General features: G+C 43.3%; 4 protein-coding genes across 5 annotated transcripts; 2 read left to right on the top strand and 2 right to left on the bottom strand.

The window, feature by feature from the left end:
* Positions 1-65: 65 nt before the first annotated feature.
* Positions 66-7368, top strand: fez2a (fasciculation and elongation protein zeta 2a). 2 transcript variants are annotated; one of them, XM_046398448.1, is made up of 9 exons: positions 66-630; positions 1946-2054; positions 2233-2349; positions 2541-2673; positions 3650-3915; positions 4130-4210; positions 4348-4423; positions 4506-4571; positions 6232-7368. In XM_046398448.1, the coding sequence occupies exons 1-9, from the start codon at positions 290-292 to the stop codon at positions 6246-6248; spliced, it is 1206 nt and encodes a 401-aa protein (XP_046254404.1). In that variant the 5' UTR covers positions 66-289; the 3' UTR covers positions 6249-7368. The 2 variants fall into 2 exon arrangements, with proteins under 2 accessions (XP_046254404.1, XP_046254405.1); XM_046398449.1 differs by lacking the exon at positions 4130-4210.
* A 956-nt stretch (positions 7369-8324) lies between these two features.
* Positions 8325-10001, top strand: clec3ba (C-type lectin domain family 3, member Ba). Its single transcript, XM_046398450.1, has 3 exons — positions 8325-8668; positions 8817-8915; positions 9160-10001. The coding sequence occupies exons 1-3, from the start codon at positions 8569-8571 to the stop codon at positions 9558-9560; spliced, it is 600 nt and encodes a 199-aa protein (XP_046254406.1). The 5' UTR covers positions 8325-8568; the 3' UTR covers positions 9561-10001.
* Positions 10002-11444: 1443 nt separating this feature from the next.
* On the bottom strand, positions 11445-17934 carry cdcp1a (CUB domain containing protein 1a). The gene is made up of 9 exons (XM_046398443.1): positions 17627-17934; positions 16714-16923; positions 16240-16602; positions 15766-16134; positions 14309-14500; positions 13793-14155; positions 13340-13696; positions 12772-12859; positions 11445-12597 (listed from the first exon to the last, which is right to left on the bottom strand). The coding sequence occupies exons 1-9, from the start codon at positions 17688-17690 to the stop codon at positions 12144-12146; spliced, it is 2460 nt and encodes an 819-aa protein (XP_046254399.1). The 5' UTR covers positions 17691-17934; the 3' UTR covers positions 11445-12143.
* Positions 17935-19324: 1390 nt separating this feature from the next.
* Positions 19325-20999, bottom strand: LOC124065330 (transmembrane protein 158). Its single transcript, XM_046400605.1, has one exon. It carries the CDS (start codon positions 20613-20615, stop codon positions 19914-19916), a length of 702 nt encoding a protein of 233 aa, XP_046256561.1. The 5' UTR covers positions 20616-20999; the 3' UTR covers positions 19325-19913.

Raw genomic sequence — 20999 nt, 5'->3', positions numbered from 1 at the left:
AAAAAAAACAATAATAAAAGCTGTTGATTGTTTTTGGAAAATTATATTGATTATCAAGCACTCATCAGGTTTTGAAAGGCTATCACCATGCTGCCGTGCACTCCTGGTTTCGACAGCCCTCTCTGTAGCCTATCAATAATCCAGTTAGTTGTAGTGACTAGTCGGCCCGGTGCGGTGCAGCCATACTGTCCGGTTCAGCTTCGCTCTCCGTGGGAAGTGAGGATGTTGAGGCCTGTCATTCCTGCAACACATCCATCACCAACCCGGGGCTTTTAGGCTGGTCCGGGCTATGGCTGCACCCATCGGACATTTCGACGACGACTGGCCGATTCTGGGTGATCTGAACCTGGTGTCAGACCAGAAGCTGCTGCCACAGAAAGGCCGTGTGGCCGCCGCGGCAGAAACCGCAGCAGCCCCGCAGCTCCTCCCGGATGATTGTGGTGATGATACCCCCGAGCTGCACGACGGCAGCTTCTCCTCGGCGAAAACCGGTGCTTTTAAGTCCATGGAGGACCTGGTGAACGGTTTCGACGAGAAGTTATCCGTGTGCTTCCGAGGTTTTAACGCTAAGACGGACAGCATCGCTTCTGTGAACGTGATCGCTGAGGACTCGCTGCTGGAGAAAGACGAGTGAGTGTTTCTGTCCGGCCTGTGGGCTCGCTCGTTGTGTTTTTTTAACGGCATGTCGAAGCTTCAGCTCACCGCTGCAGTTTGCATTTTAAAAACCAAAGACGTGTTATGTGCAGCAAGCAGATGTCGTTTATCAGGAAGACAACATTTCTCGGACAGGGTTAGGCTACGTGGTCTGAGGCCACAATGGCACAAGCTGTTGTCATCAAAACAACACTTAGGCGCTGCAATACACTGGAGGTGGAAGCTAAATTAGTTACTAAAAATTCAACCAAACATGTGCTCTGATATCTATATGTTGTCAATGTCTCCCTCGAAATTGGGTTTAAAAACACATATTGGCCGATATGTGTCGACCGATATATTTTTTTGTTTTTATAGCCGATATTGATTTGAAATTGTCACCTTTGTGTCTAGGGTTTTATTGTGTTTTATATTGTGTTATGTTATTGTGTTATCTATGTATTTCATAGCTGTAATGATTAATTGCTTAATCTTGAAATTGAAAGGCATGATTAATGGATAATAAAAAAAAAACCTAATTGTCAAATGCAGCCTTGAAATGAGTGAGCTATCGTCCACCTTTGCTTAATCCAAGTAAAGATAGGCTTCATATTTGCAGATTACCATTCCCTGCGTTGAGTTCACAAACCGTGTCAGAGTGAATAAAAGTCTTATGAAAAACATTAACACTAAACGAGGAGACGCCTTCTTGTGATGCCTTTAGTTGTCATCGTCATTCATGGCATTTTCAATGTGATGAGCTCCGTTAGGGATTATACTTTCAACTCCTGCTTAAAGAAAACAGTTTAATCTGATTGTGACATTTGTGGATGTGATGTCTGAAAGTATTTCTGTGGTGACTTTGTGTAGACCACCAGGGTTCTTGCTATAAATGTAGGTTCATTTTCCATAAATTGCTGGGATTAAAAGGGCACTCTACGACTCCAGAGACCAAGTAGCGCAGGAGTGCAGATCCCTGGTTTGATCCCAGTCAGCGACCTTTGTGACGGGCCTTTTCCTGTATGACTGTATCTTTACTGTTGCTTTTGAATAAGAACAAATAAAAACTGATGAAACAGCTGTTCCTACTGTGGGACAAACTCTGCAAACACAGGATTTGACATATACCATAATACTGGGAAATGCCCTCGTCTTTGAAACTCCATCCCCCAGTTTGTAATGCAGGTTTTCTGCTATAGATTTGTGTTCTGCAATCCCAAGCTGAGATAACAGCATCATTTGAGCTCCTGATGTCCTTAAGTCTGAGGTTTATTTTAGATTTCCGACTTAATTTGATCTCTTTCCTCTGCAGAATCTGGAATGCTTTGACCAGAAACTATGGGTGTGTGATGCCGGTTGATTGGAAACAGTCTCGAACATGCGCCCTCCACATCCCCACATTCAACCTGGAGGAGAAGCCCGTGAGTGATCGTACCCCTCCCGTCCCATCTCTGTCCCAGTTTCCCTTCAACACCAGACCTCCCTTCCCCTCCCTCCCCAAATCTCTCTTTTCCGTTCATCTCTCAAATCTCAAACATTCATTGTGCCAGGGTTTAGGGCTTTGATTAAATTCCCTCCCCCTGTTCTGCTCCTGGCTAGAGAAAGACTGATGTCACGGTGGAGCTGTCGGATGATGAGGAGCTGAGGGAGCAGCTGGACATGCACTCCATCATTGTCTCCTGCCTCGCAGAGGAGCCGCTTTTCACAGCAGAGCAGGTAGGTTTCGTGTAAACCTCCAGTGTAGTTTCTCCCCCCTGAAGAAGAAAAGCACAAATGCAGAGCAGCAGCTTAACGTGACTGAAATCCCTCTGTGGTTCTCGCAGAGATTTAATGGCTGATGTTCGCTGGGTTATTTTGAGTGCTGCCTCTCTGATGTGTGCATGTGTGCGTGTTGGTGCTCTGTTCAGGTTATTGAGGAGATAGAGGAGATGATGCAGGACTCTCCTGACACGGAGGCAGAGCACAATCCCTCTCAGTCGGACCTCTCGATGCTCTCCTTGGACATCCAGCGGGCCACCAGCAGCCCCAGCTACGAGAGGAGTGAGTGTCCGCTTCCAATGGGACAAATAATCAGCAGTGTATCATGAGTGGTTCTCTTGTAGTACATGCTATCAGTACAAATGATAGAAGCATCATGATATATGTGCTTGTGGTTCTTCTTGTGACTAGATTCAGTGGTACCCTATTGTTATTATGATGCTTTGTCTTATGGTATGTTCTCGATAGTCTTTTAACTTTTGAGAGTGTGTAAAAGCTGATCAGAAGTTCACCATACTTGAAAAAATGACTTTTTATGGTTTTGTCATCGCACCACCACATATGGCGTGAAAAGATCAAAAGACACAACGAACACATCGGCGAGCCACACTGTCGCACTTTATGTCATGTTCCTTCATCATGATCGACATGGGTGCTGTGTTTTTATTTTGACTTAGTCTCACATACACCTTCCTGCTGCCCCAAATACTCCACCAGAGCACCAGTCCCAGACAAGCCACTCAGCTGTACCACAGCTGTTGGAGGAAATGACTCTCAGAATGAAGCTAAATATTCAAGACCAGCATTTTAAGATTCATGTCTCCATCAGGACTGAGAGTCACAGACAAGCTCAGCAAATTATTGAAAGAAATACGCATCGTTGGTTTGGTCTTGTCACAGGATTTGATGATGACAGGAAAAATCTGTAATAATGACAGACTTCTCCTTTAATGCTGTCAGTGTTCTTGTTTAAATGTTTTTCTATATGTGTGTTCTAAATTTTACACCCAGGCTTAATATTTTTTGTTGTGAATGTAAATCTTACTTTCTACAAATTAAAGAGATCCACTTTTACATCAGACCTGGAAACACATATTGACATCTAAGTGACCTAGAAAATAAATATTGTGCTGAATAAAAATGTAGAATAGGATTAACTCCTGCATTTTGAATTGTTTTAGTATCCGCTTGTGGTCCATGTGTAAAATCTGATAAAAGAGGGTTAAAAACGCATCTGTGTTGTGTGTCTGTGGCACAGGGGTGAGGACCCTGAGCGTCGCGGAGCTGAATGAACGTCTGGAGGAGATGGAGACGAACATCAGGAGATTCTCCGAGGAGCTTGTGCAGCAGCTGGCTCTCAGAGACGAGCTGGACTTTGAGAAAGAGGTGAAGAACAGCTTCATCTCGGCGCTCATCGACGTACAAAACCGACAGAAGGAGCACCGGGAGCTGCTGAAGAAGAAGAAGAAGCTGAAAGGTGGAGCCGGGACGTCGCAGGGTCACGCGGAGAAGACGCTCGGATCAGTGAGTGTTTTGTTCTTTCAGCTCTGTTTTAAGGAAACGTTAGCAGCCTGGTTTGTGTGCGTTGATGTCTGTGAGAACATTGGGTGCCTTTACTTTCTCTGCTGTTTGCTGCACCTCTTGCTGCAATTGTTGTTTTATTTTCCAACTAACCGTATCTTCCTGATACCTGCCTACCTCGTCTTGTGTTTCTCCACTCAACTTCCCTCCTCCTCAGCGCTTCAGCATGGAGGGACTCTCTTCTGTCATTCAGAACGGCTTCCGGCAAACCTTTGGGAGCGGGTGCAGTGAAAGACAGGTTGCTTTCTGTTTTTCTCTCAGCTGCTGAACTTCTTTCTGCTGCAAATTTGCGCTTTGTTAGGAAACACAGAAACCATCCAGTACAGCACTTTTATCCTCAGTCTCCCTTTGCCTGTGTTCTGTGATTGCTTACAGTATTTGACCACAGTTATCCCTTATGAGAAAAAAGGACATCCTCCTTCGCTCGAGGACCTCCAGATCCTGACTAAGAGTAAGTCTCTTTGTACTTAAAGTGCTTTCATTTTAGTGGTTGTGACTGAGCCTTTCACTCCTCTGTATCTGCTGCCTTGCAGTTTTACAAGCGATGAGAGACGACAGTGACAAGGTGCCCAGTCTCTTAACAGACTATATTCTCAAAGGTGAGCTTTCCTCTTCTTTACACTGTGTACAAGTTGGTGACAAGATATGTTTGCTGTGTGTCTGAACTGTGAATGAGGTTTCATAGAAACCAAAGGAAGGATCAGTGATGGACTAGTGATGGAAAGTTAAAGAACAACGTTTACTTTTGACTTTTTTTTTTTTTAACCACATATTGTTGTTGTTTGGACTGAATTTTGTGACATCTCGGACATGTGTTTCAGTTCATTGAAAATCATCCTGAAAACAGCCGGTGTGGACACTCCATCACTGTGAACACATCAGTCAACTTTGGATATGTTATGGTGCTGTTGCTTGGTATTAAAGCTGACAGCAGTTTGTGTGTGTTCATGTTTGAACACAAAAAAAAGGTGAAATCTGACAACTGGCTGACACTGAGTGTCACTTTTTAATATTCTATTGATGGAAAATCATTTATCAATCAATATTCACAGTCTAAAAAGCACAATATAAATCCAGTAGTGTTAAATTTAGGCAGCTGACTCTGAAGTCTCAAATTTTCCCATGTGGAACTGCAGGAGTCCACAGCCTCCCGAAGGGAAGAACCTCAGCCTGATGGTCATTAATGAAAAATATAAACCTATTTACATCAAACAACCAGCGTGGTCCTTCAGAGCCACTTTGCTCTCTGTCTCTTTATGTCCTTCTTTTCACACGTGTTCTGTTTTCATTCTGTCATGTTTTCTTTCTCTGCTTCTTATGATCTAATTCGTTGCTGCCTTAGCTCTGGTGTGAGCGATGGATGGAGAGGTTTGTTTTTGTTTCACGTGTGATGTGCAATGCAGAGCCCCCCCACCACCACCACTGAACCGTAGTGCAGTCTGAACCCTGTGTTCTCCTCTTCACCCCCCCCCACGTTGACTGACTGCGGCATGGTTCATCCCTCTTACTGTCAGTGATTCACTGCCTCACACATTAAAGCTCTATTTACCCTGCAGTTAACATTTAACAATTATTGTTCGTGTTAAGACTGCAAGTATTTATCCTCACCTGTCTTACTTCAGAAACAGGTTTTTGTTTAGATATTCTGCATTAACTGGTGTTCTCATGTTGTGATTTTTTTCTTGTTTACACTATATGGACAGAAGTATTGGGCCACCTGACCATTACACCAACAGGGACTTTAATGACATCACATTCTAAATACATGGACAGCTCCCACTCTTCTGGGAAGGCTTTTAACAAGATTTGTTTCTGTGCTTTCCCATTCATGCGTTTGTGAGGTCAGGCACTGATGCTCGCAGTCTCTGTTCTGGTTCATCCCAAAGATGTTTGATGGGGTTAAGACCAGGGTTCTGTGTGAACCAGTCAAGTTCTTCAACACCAAACTCATCCAACCATGTCTATATGGACTTTGCTTTGTGTGTTGGGGCACAGTCATGCTGGAATAGAAAAGGGCCTTCACCAAACTGTTGCCAGTTTTCGAGAAGGTCTATCTGACAACTGTTGTTGTCTTGATATGCTGAAGCATCAAGATTTCTCTTCACTGGAAGCTCAACCCCTGAAAAACAGCCCCATCCCAATACTTTTGTCTGTATAGTGTGTCTCCTACTTGGTAATTTACACTGATTGCCTCATGTTGAATCTTCATCCTCAGTCACTCACAGCAACTTTTAATATTCATCTCAACTGTTTTCACAGTGCTTTGCCCTACATAGACCAGAGGGACGGTGCCTAACACTCCACAGAGGCTTCAGAGAGTTAACTTTGGCAGCAAGATGAAGAGGACTCAATGTGTTTTTTGCAGACATTAAGCATACTTAATTTATTCCTGCACATTTTGATGTCACAGTGTGTCTTTTTGTGTTATTTTCCTCATTTACTTTTATTTATTTTGTGTTGAGCATTGTACTTTTTCCATCCGTGTGTGTTCCTGTGCATTTTGACTTATTTTCTGTGTTTTTGATTTTCTTCCTCTGTGAAAGAATATTCTAAAAATGCTAAGTTATATGAGTATTGATATACCGGCACAGCAGCTGCACTGTTTAGAAGCTGAGCTTTGCTTGTTGGTTTTAAGTAAGAACAGAGCTACAATGCAAAGTGCTTTGTATTTATGTGAAGGGCTCAACTATCCACTGAGCAGCGAACAGACCCACAAAGCACGTTAAACACAGGAGATTAACTTTAGATGAAGAGATCAGCAGAAGTCTAAAGCATAAATGGAAGAGCAAAACAAGATAAAGTGTGATTTTATTGATCCCCAGGATGAAAGCAACAAGTACTGCAGCAGGTTGAACAAGTACAGGATACATATGAAATATGTAATATTAACAAAAGAGTTACTTGGCTTGAGCATAAAGTTAACATGAACATTATATTAAAAAAACTTGATATAGTTCAACACAGCTTTCCACATAGCAGGCAGAATGTTCTGTCTGCATTCGTCTCGGCAGAATACATGATCATTGTTACTGTACAGGATAAAGGGTTGGTGGTCAAGATAAAGTCTGAACAGAAATGAACAAACTAACTATGCATTAGAGTAAACTGATTTGTGACCCACGTACTGTCTGTACTTTGGCGACGCCGATTGCAGCTCTGAATCAGAGACTGGAGCGTCGATGTGCCTGCTGAGCACAGGGCAGCGTCCACCATGGCTGGCCATTGTTATTCTCTGTGTATTCTTGCACACGAACAAGCTGCCTTTGCCTCAACTTTTGTACATTTGAAACGACTTATTTTCAACGAATGTCATGAATGCTGGATTACTTACAGAACCTGCTTCATTGTTAATTTATTTTGTAAATATTTCATTTCAAAATATATCGATCGCACCCACCTCGTCTCAGTTTGTCTTATTACTAGACATGCGAACAATAAACACACAATGTTGACAATGAAACATCCTCACAAACATGCAAAATCAAGCCCTCAGAATAGGAATCACTTGCAACACAGAACATAAAGTATAATATAATGTACAAAATAAAGTTTAAAAACACAAATCCCTCCATATCATTTTATTTTCTACAATTCCTTTCACCTTCTTCCTGCATATGTCTAAGGATTTAATGCATATAAATGAGAAATTCTGAGTAACTGAGATATTAAATGAGGTATTTCTGCCTTGTGAGAAAGAAAGGATCCTAAGTAGTAAGAAACAGTATTCTACACCAGAGAGCCCTGGAATTTGTTTTCTTGAGTACTGTAGTGTACTGTGTACTGTATGTGTGTATTCAAAGAGTGAAGTGTGGGATTGCTGAACATCCACAAGCACGAGGCAGTCGGCTTCTTTACTGCTGGCAGAGGTCACTGAAACTCCCAAGTGAAGAGATGAAACAAATACCAAATCCCCAACAGTATTTCTTCATTATATAAGTCTCTCCACGTGTCATCTGCACCCTGTCCAGCTCACTGAGGAGATCCAGATGTGGGCTGTGGGACAAAAAAATCCCAAAACATCCAGCCTCTGGCTTCCTGAAGCCCTCAGCAAAAACAAACAGGCCCTTTGACTGGAACTGCCACAGTTCAATTAGCAAGCAACTGAGAAAAGACTCGGCAAACGGCAAAATGTTTGTTGTGCTTGAATGGCGCAGACAGATGCAGACGATTGATAAGGATATTAATTATTCAAATTCTGTTCCTGTAATAAATACGAGACAACAACAACAACAACACACACACACACACACACACACACACAGAGATATCTAGATAAGGTCCTGCTGTAATTTATTGGCAACCTACAAACACATGGAACCCGAGCCATGCTGGTCTGAATGCTGTTAAACTCTCCACGGCCCTGCTCTCCATCCATCTCCCTTCAGCCTCTCAAAAGCAACACAAACTGCTGTTAAACATCTGTAAAACATTTGTCCTCTCTGAGATAAGATTTCCTTATTCACTCTGGGCGTGTGATGACAGTCTGGCCAGTGCTGAGAGCTGTGAGGAGCTCGTTGTGGTGCTGCACCAAGAACAGTTTCTTTACGGTGGATTTTAAGTTTGTTGTTTGGTTTTGTTTGATTTCTTCAAAGCATTATGGATGCTCGAGTGGTTTGCTTGATGTTTTGTCTTCTCCTGCTGGCACACTGCACGTACCAGCAGACCTCCTCCTCCAAGAAAAGAAATGGCAAGAAAGGTAGGAGCTGATAGTAACTACAAAATCCACACTTGTTAAATCCATGAATAGCTCTTACAGAATAACAGTGCTGAAGTACTATATGAGAGCTCATGAGGAATACTGACGTGCATCACACTTTAAAATAACTTTCTTGTCCGTTCGACAGATTCTGCAAACAACGCTGCGATCGAGGAGATGAAGAAACAGATCAATGACATTATTCAAGAGCTGAATTTGCTGAAAGAGCAGCAGGCGTTACAGACAGGTATATTTTTTTTTCCTGCAAGAATGGTTTCATAAATACCTTACAATTTGATATTTTTTATATATATATATATATATGTATATATATTTCACAGAACCAGCATACTGTTTGCTGTAAAATAGAAGCTGGAGTGACAGGCTGAATCTCATGTTTCAAACACCAGTTTAAGATCTTTCTTTAATGGAGAGCCAGAAATAGACAACAACTCTTGAGTCACACTGACTTTCCCCTAACACCCCCCCAGTTTGTCTGCGAGGCACAAAGATCCTCGGCAAGTGTTTCCTGGCTGACCCAGTGAAGAAGACTTTCCACGCAGCCAGTGACGACTGCATTGCCAAAGGAGGCAGCCTGGGCACCCCTCTGTCAGGATACGAGAACGATGAGCTCTACAGCTACGTGCGCGAGAGCATCGGCCCCGAGGAGCACATCTGGCTGGGCATCAATGACATGGTAACCGAGGGCCAGTGGGTGGACCAATCAGGCTCCGGCGTGCGCTTCAAGAACTGGGAGACAGAGATCACCCTGCAGCCGGACGGAGGGCGCAGCCACAACTGCGCCATCCTCTCCACCACAGCCAACGGGAAGTGGTTCGATGAGAGCTGCCGAGCTGAAAAGGCTTCTGTGTGTGAGTTCAACATCGTCTGACGGCTCCTTGGTCTTATCACAATCATCCTATGCAGATAAACGTATGAGGGTTACACGCTGCTTGAACGAAACACGTAGACTATTGGGTGCATTTATGCGATACATCAAAAAATTCTGTATCTTTCTTAAGCTTTTCTTGGCCAAGCCATTCAGATGTCAACTGAGTTCACGCAATGGTCTGAGATACAGCATGTTACTGGATAAGCTAAGCCCAAAGGGACACCATGTTTTACATTCATTCAGTAACTCATGTGCTCAAAGCATATTATCAAGGTAAACACCACTGGATGGCTTTTTTTGTTTTATGTGTTTGATTATGTAATCTGCCACTCAATGCAATGTTTTTTTAACTGAAGAACAATCATCATGTCTTTAATACAATTCTGAATGTCAATTTACGCTGCTGTTACATTATATAATGTTAATAAACATGTCTCCACAGCTGTAGCCTTCTCTTTGAGATGTTAAAACTTCAGCACATATAATGAAAGTATTTTGTTCAAAAGAGGGAATAAAACAATTGCTTCAAAATGCTTATGTAACAACTCAAAAGAGAAAAGAACTTGGCTGATTCGACAACAACACATACACACACAATCTCTTGAGTTTAGGTTCTCTACATCTCTTCTTTACAAGGCCAGCGGGACACGTTGTCCTTTCAAAATAAGTCTCAAAAAATACATCATCATAAGTGTTTTCACTGAAATATTACACTCTGATCGCAGGCTGCCACCTCTGGGGAAATCATTGGGGGTTATTTTAACCAAATGTATATGACTGATGTATTTTCATAACCAAGGAAATGGTAAACATCAACAGAGAGGCCAGAACAAGGGTGACATTTTTTTCTTTTTCAGGTGTCACCACTCACGAAAGTCAGGAAAGTTAACATTATAGACAGAGAGGAGTATATACAGGGATCGACATACTCTCCCATAAAAACACAAAACCTTTTCTAATTTCCAATGAATTTATGATCAGACCCTCTGGTTGCTACATTTCTAAAAACATTTCCACCCACGCAGACATTTTTCATGATGAAAAACTGGTTTCTGTATTGGAACTCTTAGCAGTTTACCCACCCAGAGGACGATTACATCAGATAAACATGTTTGGACGTTTCCATAGACACCCACTGATGTCAGTTTACATAGAGCATGTCCTCATCTCAGTCCCATCGAAACTCAGTCAGTCAGACTGTAAAGCATTCACCAAATTATCTTCACATTCAGAGAGCAAAAGGACGAGAATGGACTGATGGCAACATTGAGCTATGTCTCCCCCTGCAGTTCATGTTCTGAACTGCAGAGGGAGACAACATGGCTTTACAAGACAAGAAACACACAATTCATTCAGTCAGTTTCACAAGTTTCACTTTAAATATTGAACTCAATTTTCCATCAGATGAAACCAGTCAATATTCTGGCATCCTCTTGGTCAAACTAATGTCAAAATCAATACCATAAATAACAATTTGAATATGTTGGTGGTCATATTCTGTCCCTGTTAATGTACAAACCTTTAGATTTACCAAAAGAGAAAGTCTGTTAGGACTTGGTTTGTAACATGATCTTTTAGATCAGTCTGTCTTCACGGAAACCCATGAAAAGGTTTTGAGCACTGATCACACAAAAGCTACTTGTAACCAATAACAAAAACTCCGACATTTCTTTCTTTTTGATCACAGTAGTGAGTGTAGTTTCATGTCATTACAGCCCAGCAGAAGGGGCCTGTGGTCTCCAAAATATATTACACTAATAGAAAAATATGGTTTCTGACCAGTCATTCTCATTTGTCATAAAATCACTTAGTCGTTTAGCTAGCAGCACATCAGTCTCAAGATTCCCAAAAGTAAAGGTCCAAAATGAGAGAGAAACAAACAAACAAAAGCACTCACTTTTTATTTATCCCTGAACCAAAACTGGCTGAAAACAACTCGAAGATCCTAACTTGCATTAGGAGGAAAGTATTGACCTTTCTGTAAGGCGCATTTATGGTGACATGACACTGTATCTAGAAGTCTCCACGGCTGGTGCAAGAGCAGTGATAAAAAAATAGACAGGGAGAGTTCTCAAACACCGCTGTTGCAATCTCCTGCAATACAGGCCATCATCTGGCCTTCGTGTTTCGATGATGCTATAAAAGTTCAGCATATTGCAACAGCAGTGGAGTCCTCAACGGTTTAATGACTAGAATAAAAAACCTCAGCAAGTAAACAGCAAACATTTGCTCCAGTTTAAACATCCATAATATGTACAAAACAGCTAAAGTGTAAAATATTAATTGCCTACAAGCAACATATCTCCTTACAGAGGCAAAAACGGGTATAAAGAGGATGATTATGTACTGCTTTCAGCACCAAATGCACCTTCATCTGAGATAAAACAAGGTAACGGCTGCAGGCAGGTTTGAACAGGAGGACTGTTATGTGTGTCTGGCTTTGGTGCAAAACTGTGTTCAAGAGAAAAACACAGGCTTTGTGCTAAGGCTGAACATCAGGATATCACACAGACGCCAGGGAATGAAAAACTCAAAGATCAAGTAGGTCAAGTAAAAAGCAGAAAGTCAAATCCAATCGTCTCCTCAGTTCCCTCCCTCTGGCTCCAGCCGCGGCCCCAGATTCGGGGAATGTTCCTCTTCACTTTGACCGTCAGCCTGGTAAATCACATTGTCCACCAGGCGTTGGTCGTGGCTCAAAGGCCTCATGGGAAGTGGTGGAGGAGCCTGTTGAAACGAGACTGGAAACTGCTGTCTGCTGTCTCGCGTGCCGTCAGCATCAATGTCTTTAGAGCCCTTTAGAGGCTGATGTGAGTATGTGTTCCCTGTGCAGGGCCGGTGCGTGTCAAACTCTCCATAGACGCCGATCTCTCTCCCCTTTCTCAGCAGGTGTGTGTAGACCAGCGTGTCGTCAATGGAAGCGTATTCATGATAGTCGTTGTCTTCACGCGTTCCCGGAAAGCCATTCTGTCCTGGCAATAAGCTGGTGCCGTTTGGATTGTAGATGGCCTCTTGGTGATTCAGTTGCTTCTTCTTCTTCCTGTTTGGCAGGAGATATAAGATGATGAGAGTTTTATACATGAAGGGTAGAGAAGGTAGAAAATCTCAAGCAGACTGAGGCAGACATAAAGATACTCATTTGGAAAAACTAAATTATTGACTTATAGAGAACAAAAAAAATCTGAAGAATGAAATATAAAGCAGATGCACTCACCTAATCACCACACAGACCACTACGAGCACAATCACAAAGATAGCCAACAGAGCAGCCACCACACTCAGGATGATAATCAGCAGAAAGTCTAAATGAGGCAAAACAACAACAAAAGATCAAAACCTGTGAAGCCTGGAGATGAACAAATATTAATTAACTTTTTAAGCCTCACACACAAACACGCTAGCCTGGAGTTGCTAGCTATCTTACAGCTTATGTACAGTCATGTTCCATGTCCACAGGACTAGTTTTGGATGCGAGGAAAAAAAGAAAACAGGCCACACCCTCCTATAACAGTGCAGGCACCCAATCTGTCTTCTTTTTAGATCAACAACAGTTTAAAAGATTTTCAGGAGTTTCCAGAGTCTCACTGAACGCCCTCAATTTGCATAAAGTAACCTGGACTTCAACTTTATGCAAATGAGGACTGGCCAACAACTACCAGAATTAACTGGATGGCTGCTTACACAGACAATGAATGGTCACGTGCCATAAAGTATTGTGCCTGTCTGTGGAAACGGCTTACAGTTTATACAAAGCTCCAATATAGACCAAGTAACTCTCTTACTCATTTTCTTCTGCAGGGTGACCTTGGTCAGGACGCTGAAGTGTCCTCTTTGGGGCATACAGTTGGACATGTTGAGGTAGAAGCTCTCTGAAACGGTGAGCTCACTGTCGGCCTCCTCGTCCTCCCTGCGGCTGTAGTCCTCCTCCGGACGGCCGAATCGCTGCACTCTGATGTTTGTGTGGCGGTTGCTGCACTTGGGCTGGCTGAGGTTGGCAAACATGATGTGAGCCTCCATCTTCGGTGGGACGGAGACGATCCAGGAGATGGTGGAGTAAGCCTTCATTCCTACTGGCCAATGAGGAGTAGCCAAAAGGACAGGAATGTCCTTCTTTGGAGATACGGTGAATATGTATCTTTCTGAAAAGGAGTTAGAAAGAACACTGGATGAAATTTCACTGAAAAACATGTACTTATTTAATTAATCAATTTCATTCAGTTAAATCTGCTTGTTACCTGTTATATCCCCTTTTATTACGGCATTCAGCACAGGCGTTGGTAGTGCTTTGTCACCCAGACCAGACACAGTGACAGACACATTGTTATGGATTTGGATCTTCTGTATGGCTCCCTGAGGACAGAAGGATCCAACAGGAGTGCCATCGCCTTCGGCCACTTTGATAGTAAAGCTGTCATTGCACGGCTGCCCAGGTAGGGACTGCATGAGGTGTTCATTAGGAGATGTCAGCTCCACGGTGCCCTGCTGAGGAGGACGAAGAGTCCAGGTCGCACTGCTCAGCGGCGCGGGGAGACAGGTGGGCAGCAGAGGCACCGACAGATCCACTTTATCCTTCGGGCAGTCTTTGTATTGACTACACTCTGATATGGAAGTACATGTAATCTAAATCAGAAATCAGGCTGAACCAGGACAGATTAAACCCAAACTAACTAACTGACCACCAAAATGCACTGTCCGAGAGGAAAAAAACAACTGATAAAAAGCCTTCACAAAAGACTCAAGTTTGGATTTACCTATGACTCCCGTGGCTGTGACTCGAATGTCTTCAGGAAGGCAGTCCTGGAAAGACAGCTCACTGTTTGATGTGACTGTGATCTCCTCCTTCAGCACAGAGTTTACTTTCATCTCACAGTCCGAGGCCGGTCTCAACTTCTCAATGTGAAGAGAGAGGCCCTCCATTTTCCTCACATCCACTGTACACGACACTGCAGACAACAGCGCAAAAATTTATTCTTCTGTGACTTTCTTCTGAAATCATCAGTCATCACAAAACATGTCCAACAAGTGGGAACGTGATTCCTAGATTGCTGAAAGAAGCGTTTCTTGGTGATTTGCCAAAGCTGTCGTTCGTGACTCAGAGATGAGGCAAACTCAGAGCACCTCTAAACCGAGACCTGAGGGCTCAGATGAAGCCCGCACTCCGCGTCACTGTTTCATTACTCATTCATACTGAAGCTGTGTCAAGAAATGGTGAACTCTGCCACAACCCAGACTGAAGAATCTGAGCCCTCGTTGTAACCCAATGTTACAATGGAAAATAGAGATTATTTATATTTAGTAATCACACGCCTGTTATGACATAATTAAAACAGAAAGTAACTCAACAGAGAAAATTTGCGCCGACTCTGAACAATTTCTCCTGTACAAAAAAGACAAAACTGATTCCACTTACAAATTGATAAATCAAATAGCCAACTAGTTGCAGATTATATCTGACAAACTGCTCTGAAACAAGATGTATTTCTTGTTAGTTGATTGGTAAAATTACAGCATTAGCTGGACATCTGCAGCTTTAAAGATTTTAAGCAATATTTGATTTTTGATTACTTGGCGACAGCAGAACAAGCTGTAGGCGCTGACATTATCAGCTGCCTGTATGTACACCCAGCAGACACAAAGCAGCTTAATTAGTAACATATTGTAGATGGATGTAATACACACAGCAAATAAATATCTGTCTCTTCAGCTGCTAAATGATCCATTATGACACCAGCTTCTTGCTAACTGTGTGCTGTTCTGTGGTGGGAAGGTCATTTACGGTGGGTTTTAAGAGCTTTTTTTTGGCTGAAAACAGCTTCCTGCTGTGGCTGAAAATGGCACTGATGAGAGTGAACCTAAAATGCAAGGTTGTGAGCTCGGTAACCAGAACAATAAGCTGGATGTCCTTAAAATGCTCCTGATAGAGGAGAAGTTGAGCCATAATTCTCTGTGGGTTCCTCATTACAAGCTCTGTAAATCACACTTACAAATAAGCCTACATCGCAGCTAGTCTTAAAGGATAAGAGCAACATTCTTCAAGCTCCAGATCAGACCCAAATTCAAAACTGACTTCTTGAGATCTAACCACTTCATTTCTTAAATAAGTGAGATATGGGATGTACCATATTCAGAGAGGACAAACACATAGCAATCTCAGCACAGATGAAAAGTTAAAACAGTGACACATTTGAAGGCAAGATCATGTACAAACCTGGTGAACTTTGACTTGAAGAGACCACATTGAGGCTTAGGGACAGACCAGGAGAACCAGCACGTCTTCTGTCCATCTCGCAGTTCCTCAGTGTCAGGGAGAAGTCTCCCTGACTCTGGTCTGGCTGGGGGTCCGTCAGCCTCAGCACCAACGCCCCTCTCGCTCTGCTGTGATACTCCACCGCTGTGTCCTTCTTCAGACAAACTGGCTCTGTGAGCTTTAAGAGCTGAACAGCTGTCTTTTGTTTATGCGGGACCTGAAAGTACCACTCCATCACGTCGTCGTCAGGAAAACTGTCCGGGTAGTTTGGAGAGAGCAGCTCTGAAGACGAGGTCCCTTTTGGTAATGTTAGGGTAATTCTTGCAAGAGCTATTAGAGAGAAAAAAGACACATAAAGCAGTCACATGATGATGTCTGACAAAGTAGACATGAGACAGAGAAGTTATTTAGACACCAAAATTTAAACTAACTCACATTTGATTTCCTCCCCAACAGACACATCAAACTGGCCATTTTGCAGCTTCTGCCCTGCTGGGACATCCAGAGAAAACCTGCCACGATTCAATATCTGAGCACTACGGATGGGTCCCCGTCTGCAGTATGTCCCCAAGGCCACCTCCCCTGTCGTCTGGACAGCCTGGAGGGTGTATCTGTGTCTGTCTGGACATCTCTCTGATGCATTAATTTGTCTCAGACCAGTGTCGGAGAAGTCTATTTTGAACGCTTTCAGCGCATAGGCCTTCAGGTTCCAGATGAACTTGCGGGTAAAATTCAGCAAAGGATGCGAGCCGGAGTCGGCCTGGATGATGCGGTTATTGCAGGCATTTGCTTTACATTCTGAGAAGAGATGTTAACAGATGATTGTACTGTATTAGCTCAGCAGAACGATTAGACGGCCATTCAGAAAATATCTTTCATTTACACTCAAACAAATGGCAGTGACCTTACCTATATTTCGCACAATTTTCACGCTGAAAACATCTTGAGGTCTGGAGCATTGAAACTCCACAGAGACGGGAGTGTTGTCTTTAAGCAGGAGGGATGTGTTACATCGTCGTGAGCTTCCTGTCCCGGTGCACACTTTGCAGCCTTTCACCTGGCTGCTGTAGATGTTGATGACCGTGTCTCTGTCAGGTTTGACGGTCAACGTCAGGAACTCTGGGACAAATACAAAGCATGAATATTTATGTTGGACATGTGTAAAAACCACCTTACATACAATGCTGAAAATGTTACAGTGAAATCAACACGTAAAAACTCTGACAAAATGAGAACAAAAAGAGAGCACTGCTGTGTGTTAAGCTTTTACTCACTGTTAGCAGAGTCACAGTGACTAACTATTGAGAGGTGAGGCAGACAGGATCGACTCCTATGACTAACCAGGCCTGTACTAAGCAAACAGGGCCATGTTCGCTCACAACAGTCACCTAATGTCTCACGTATCCTGGTTAACGCTGTGTTATTTCTCTTTCTATACGTGCATCTTTACGTAAGTTTCTGAAGTGGACAAAACAGGCGCATCCTGTCATCTGACGCATCACACATACCAGAAACCTTTTGGTAAAATTCCACCCCGAGAAGAAGTTTTTCTTTCATTTTTCTCCTAATCCTGCCTTTGAAATTCCAGTAAGTCTGACAAAACTGTATAGTACATTTAAAAAAAAAAAAAAAAAAAGAATAAAAGAAGTCATTCACGTTCAGTTCATTTACATCCACGTTAGCGGTAAACATCACAGTAATGACGTGATTACAAACTAGAAACATTTTAATAATAACAACAACCATGTCTTATACTGTGACTTATAAGACACCATTTCACAGGAAATCTGTCCCGATGACTAATAATTACCGAGAGACTTACCTGATACGGTGGAAGCGACGATGGTAACAAGTAAAATGTAGAGAGCGACGGCCGATGTGGACATGCTGTCCTACAGTGTAGAGTCCTTTAACTTTGATCCTGGGGGAAATCACTGGACATCTGCGCATATGTCATGACTCCTCGTGCCGAGCTGCGACCTCAACACTCCACATGTCTCTCCCGTTTACGTGAAGCTCAGCTCGCGACTATCCCATTTCCTGTATGTGTGCATCAGGTAAGCCAAAGCAAAGGCGTGGCCAGGTCGGCCATTTTGCCAGGTACGAAAGTTTCGTCCCTGCTTTGTAAAATCCGTGATGAAAAAAAGAGCAGAGATCCACATTCACTCGTAGCCTAACAGATTCCCAGTGCATAAATATAAAAATGTGTTATTCTTCCTTCATTCTGATTATAGCTACACTCAGTTCATTAGGTACACTTACCTAAAAACTAAAAGTCTAAAACAGTCCTGGAATAAATCCAGACAGGTGCTGATTCAACTTTGTGGTTATTTTGGAGGTTTGCAGTGAGAGTTACAGAGCTGTGTTTCTCATATTTTGTCCGCCACTCTTCAACCCCCCCGTGACGGGAGGATTTATTGCAGCCCTGTGGTATTGGCCTACACTACATTAGGCTCCACCACAAACTGGCAACTAAGTGTGGTTTCTCATAATTGCTCAGTCTATCTGTTACTTTGCAGGTACAGATCCCCTCCGACTGCTTTCTGTCAACAACAATGATGGCTTTAAAGCTTGCTCGGTCAGCCTGGCTTGATCATCATCACAGACTGGTTAGTCAGCTCAGCAGGTCTCTCTTGACTGAACAAGCCACATGACATTAATACTGCAAAGAGTTACACATGTACACTCTTATGTCCTACTCTTTAACAAAAGGTAGGTTGTACGTGGTTGAGGTTTTTTAGTTGGGGGATCAGAGTAATACAAAACTCTTGAAATAAATTTATTGTATTAATATTACAGTGCTAAAACAACCATTGGTAACAGATGACTACTAACTCTCAAAATCCTTTCCTACACTCACCATAAACTCACAGAGAAGAGTCAGAGGGATCTCCTCACCCTGACTCATTTACTGAAACGATTACATTTGTGAACTGCTGTACATTAGACCAACCAAAAGTACATAAAGTATGTAGCATTACCTGAACCAGCTGAGAAGCCTGGCTTTGATTTCATTTCTTTTCTCAGTAAAAGGAAATGAAATGAAGTGGTTTTAAAACATTTTAACGAGCCACTTACTGCATTTACTTATGTTCTTTACTTCATACTCGAATGAACACAAGGGTTGATGGATGCAAAAGCGCCATTACGGTGATATTATATGATCATCTGCTCAACTTTGTGCACATTTTGGAGGCTGGAGTTTGTGGTGCCGTTGAACTGATTTGTCTTATACTCGTATATCCATCCATCCCATTTATTTCAGTGAAGGCAGGCTAAATAACATTAACAGTTCTCTGTGTAAAGCAACACAACTACAGCCTCCAAAATGACCATACAGCTGACTCAGCACCTCTGCAACAAAGCAGGATTTATTGCAGGATGGACATTGGATATTGCATTGGACCGCATTAGTTTTGGATAAGTGTGCCTAAACTGAGTATATTTTCCTGACTTTGAGAGTTAGCTGACAGCCTTTATACTTTGAAACAAGCCTAAGGTAAGCTGAGCGAGGCTACAGAGAACAGGTCAGAGAGAATCCGGGTTATAGCCTATAATCAATTTTATTTCAATTTAACATGAATACAAATAAGCACGCATATACTTGACATTATAAATCTAACAATATAAACGGCTATTTTTCAGAATGTATCTGGGAAAAAAAAACTACCACATTTACTCTGAACATGACTATAGGTTATATATATGACGGCACACTTCAAAGTTCAGTTTTTCAGTGCAAAAGTCCTACACATGGGATAAGGCAAAAAACTTTCTAGAAAGATTAAAAATTATACAAACACTGTTTAAAGAGAAAAGTTTGCACAGTTTACGCTGACATAATCTATAGGAAGGCCTACAAGGGTATACAAAACACATTGGTGTTGGTCCCAGTATAGATTTTTATTGGCTAGTATAACTTATCATACTTTACCTTGGTTGTCCTAATGAGGAGGAGGTCTAATAAAGGTTAGAGAACACCCAAAACTAAAGCATTTGATCAGAAAGTCCTCCAAAGCTCCGCAGTCACTCATTCAGGTCAACAGTTGAATGGCTACAATTATAGTATAGGCAGCACAGGCTAATTATAATAATAAAGATTATTTTAATTATCTCGGTCTCCTCTGCTCCATCCCATTGGGCAGAAATCCTGCAATGATCGGGACCGGCCATATGAGAGCAGCAACACTCCACACGATGATGACCAAAGTCATGAAACAAGCCACAAGTGTCGACTCGATTGGCTTTCTATTCAGCCTCCAACTTTTGTCCCCCTTCAGCTCGTCGAGGCTGAAATCCACGCAGCAGAAACTGACCTGATCCCCGGTCTGCTGGCCCCTCGACCTGCCCTGACCAAACCTCCGGTACCGGGACATCCCGCAGCCCACGCACAGACGCAACTCCTGCTGACCCCCAGTGACCCCGAGGTGCTCGATGACGACGGGCGAGATGGCCCTGTTGAAAGACGCCGAGAAAAAAGCTCTCCCGTGATTGTTGGTGGTGTAGATGAGCACATCACACTGGAAGCCGAAGCTGCTGTCCCAGCGGGCCACCAGCGACGTGGGCAGGAGTCTCTGGACGCTCACGTTGCACTGGGACAGAGTCTGCAGGGAGGAGGCGTCGGGCGAGGCGTCGCTCTCCTCCACGGACCTCTTGGAGAAGCGCACGTCCACCTCCAGGTTGGCCAGAAACCTGTTGGAGGAGTTGATGGGCGGCAGGAGGAGGTCTTCGTCGCTCCAGCCTTGGCATCGCTGGAGAAGTCCGGCCACCGCGGTCAGAGCCAGCAGGAGAGTCGGAGAGTCGTTCAGCATGGCACAGGGCGCGTCTCTCCTGCTCGCATGGTGCTGTGACGATCTGCAGGAGAGACGAGGACGAGGCGTGCAATGTTAGAAAATGCAAGTCCCCGTTGATTTTTTTTTTTCTCTTTTATTCAAAACGCAGCTCCCGACGGACAGACTGAACTCCCTGACCGACTGATACAAATGAGAACGTCCAAAAGCCTGTCACATGCGCGCATCCCCTCCCCTCCCTTTGGATACCCCCCCCCTCCTTCTGACTTGCTCTCCAAATGTGCCCTGCTGACGCTTTGTAGAAGCATCAGGCTGAGCTGCACTGTGCGCTGCCTTCACCACAGCTCTGTCACTTCAGGTGTGAGCGCCAAGCACTGTAGCACAGAGGAGTGACGAGCGGAGAGC

This window comes from Scatophagus argus, chromosome 9, assembly GCF_020382885.2.
Source record: "Scatophagus argus isolate fScaArg1 chromosome 9, fScaArg1.pri, whole genome shotgun sequence".
Taxonomy (NCBI): Eukaryota; Metazoa; Chordata; class Actinopteri; family Scatophagidae; genus Scatophagus; species Scatophagus argus.
This window is presented reverse-complemented; position numbering and strand designations above follow the sequence as displayed.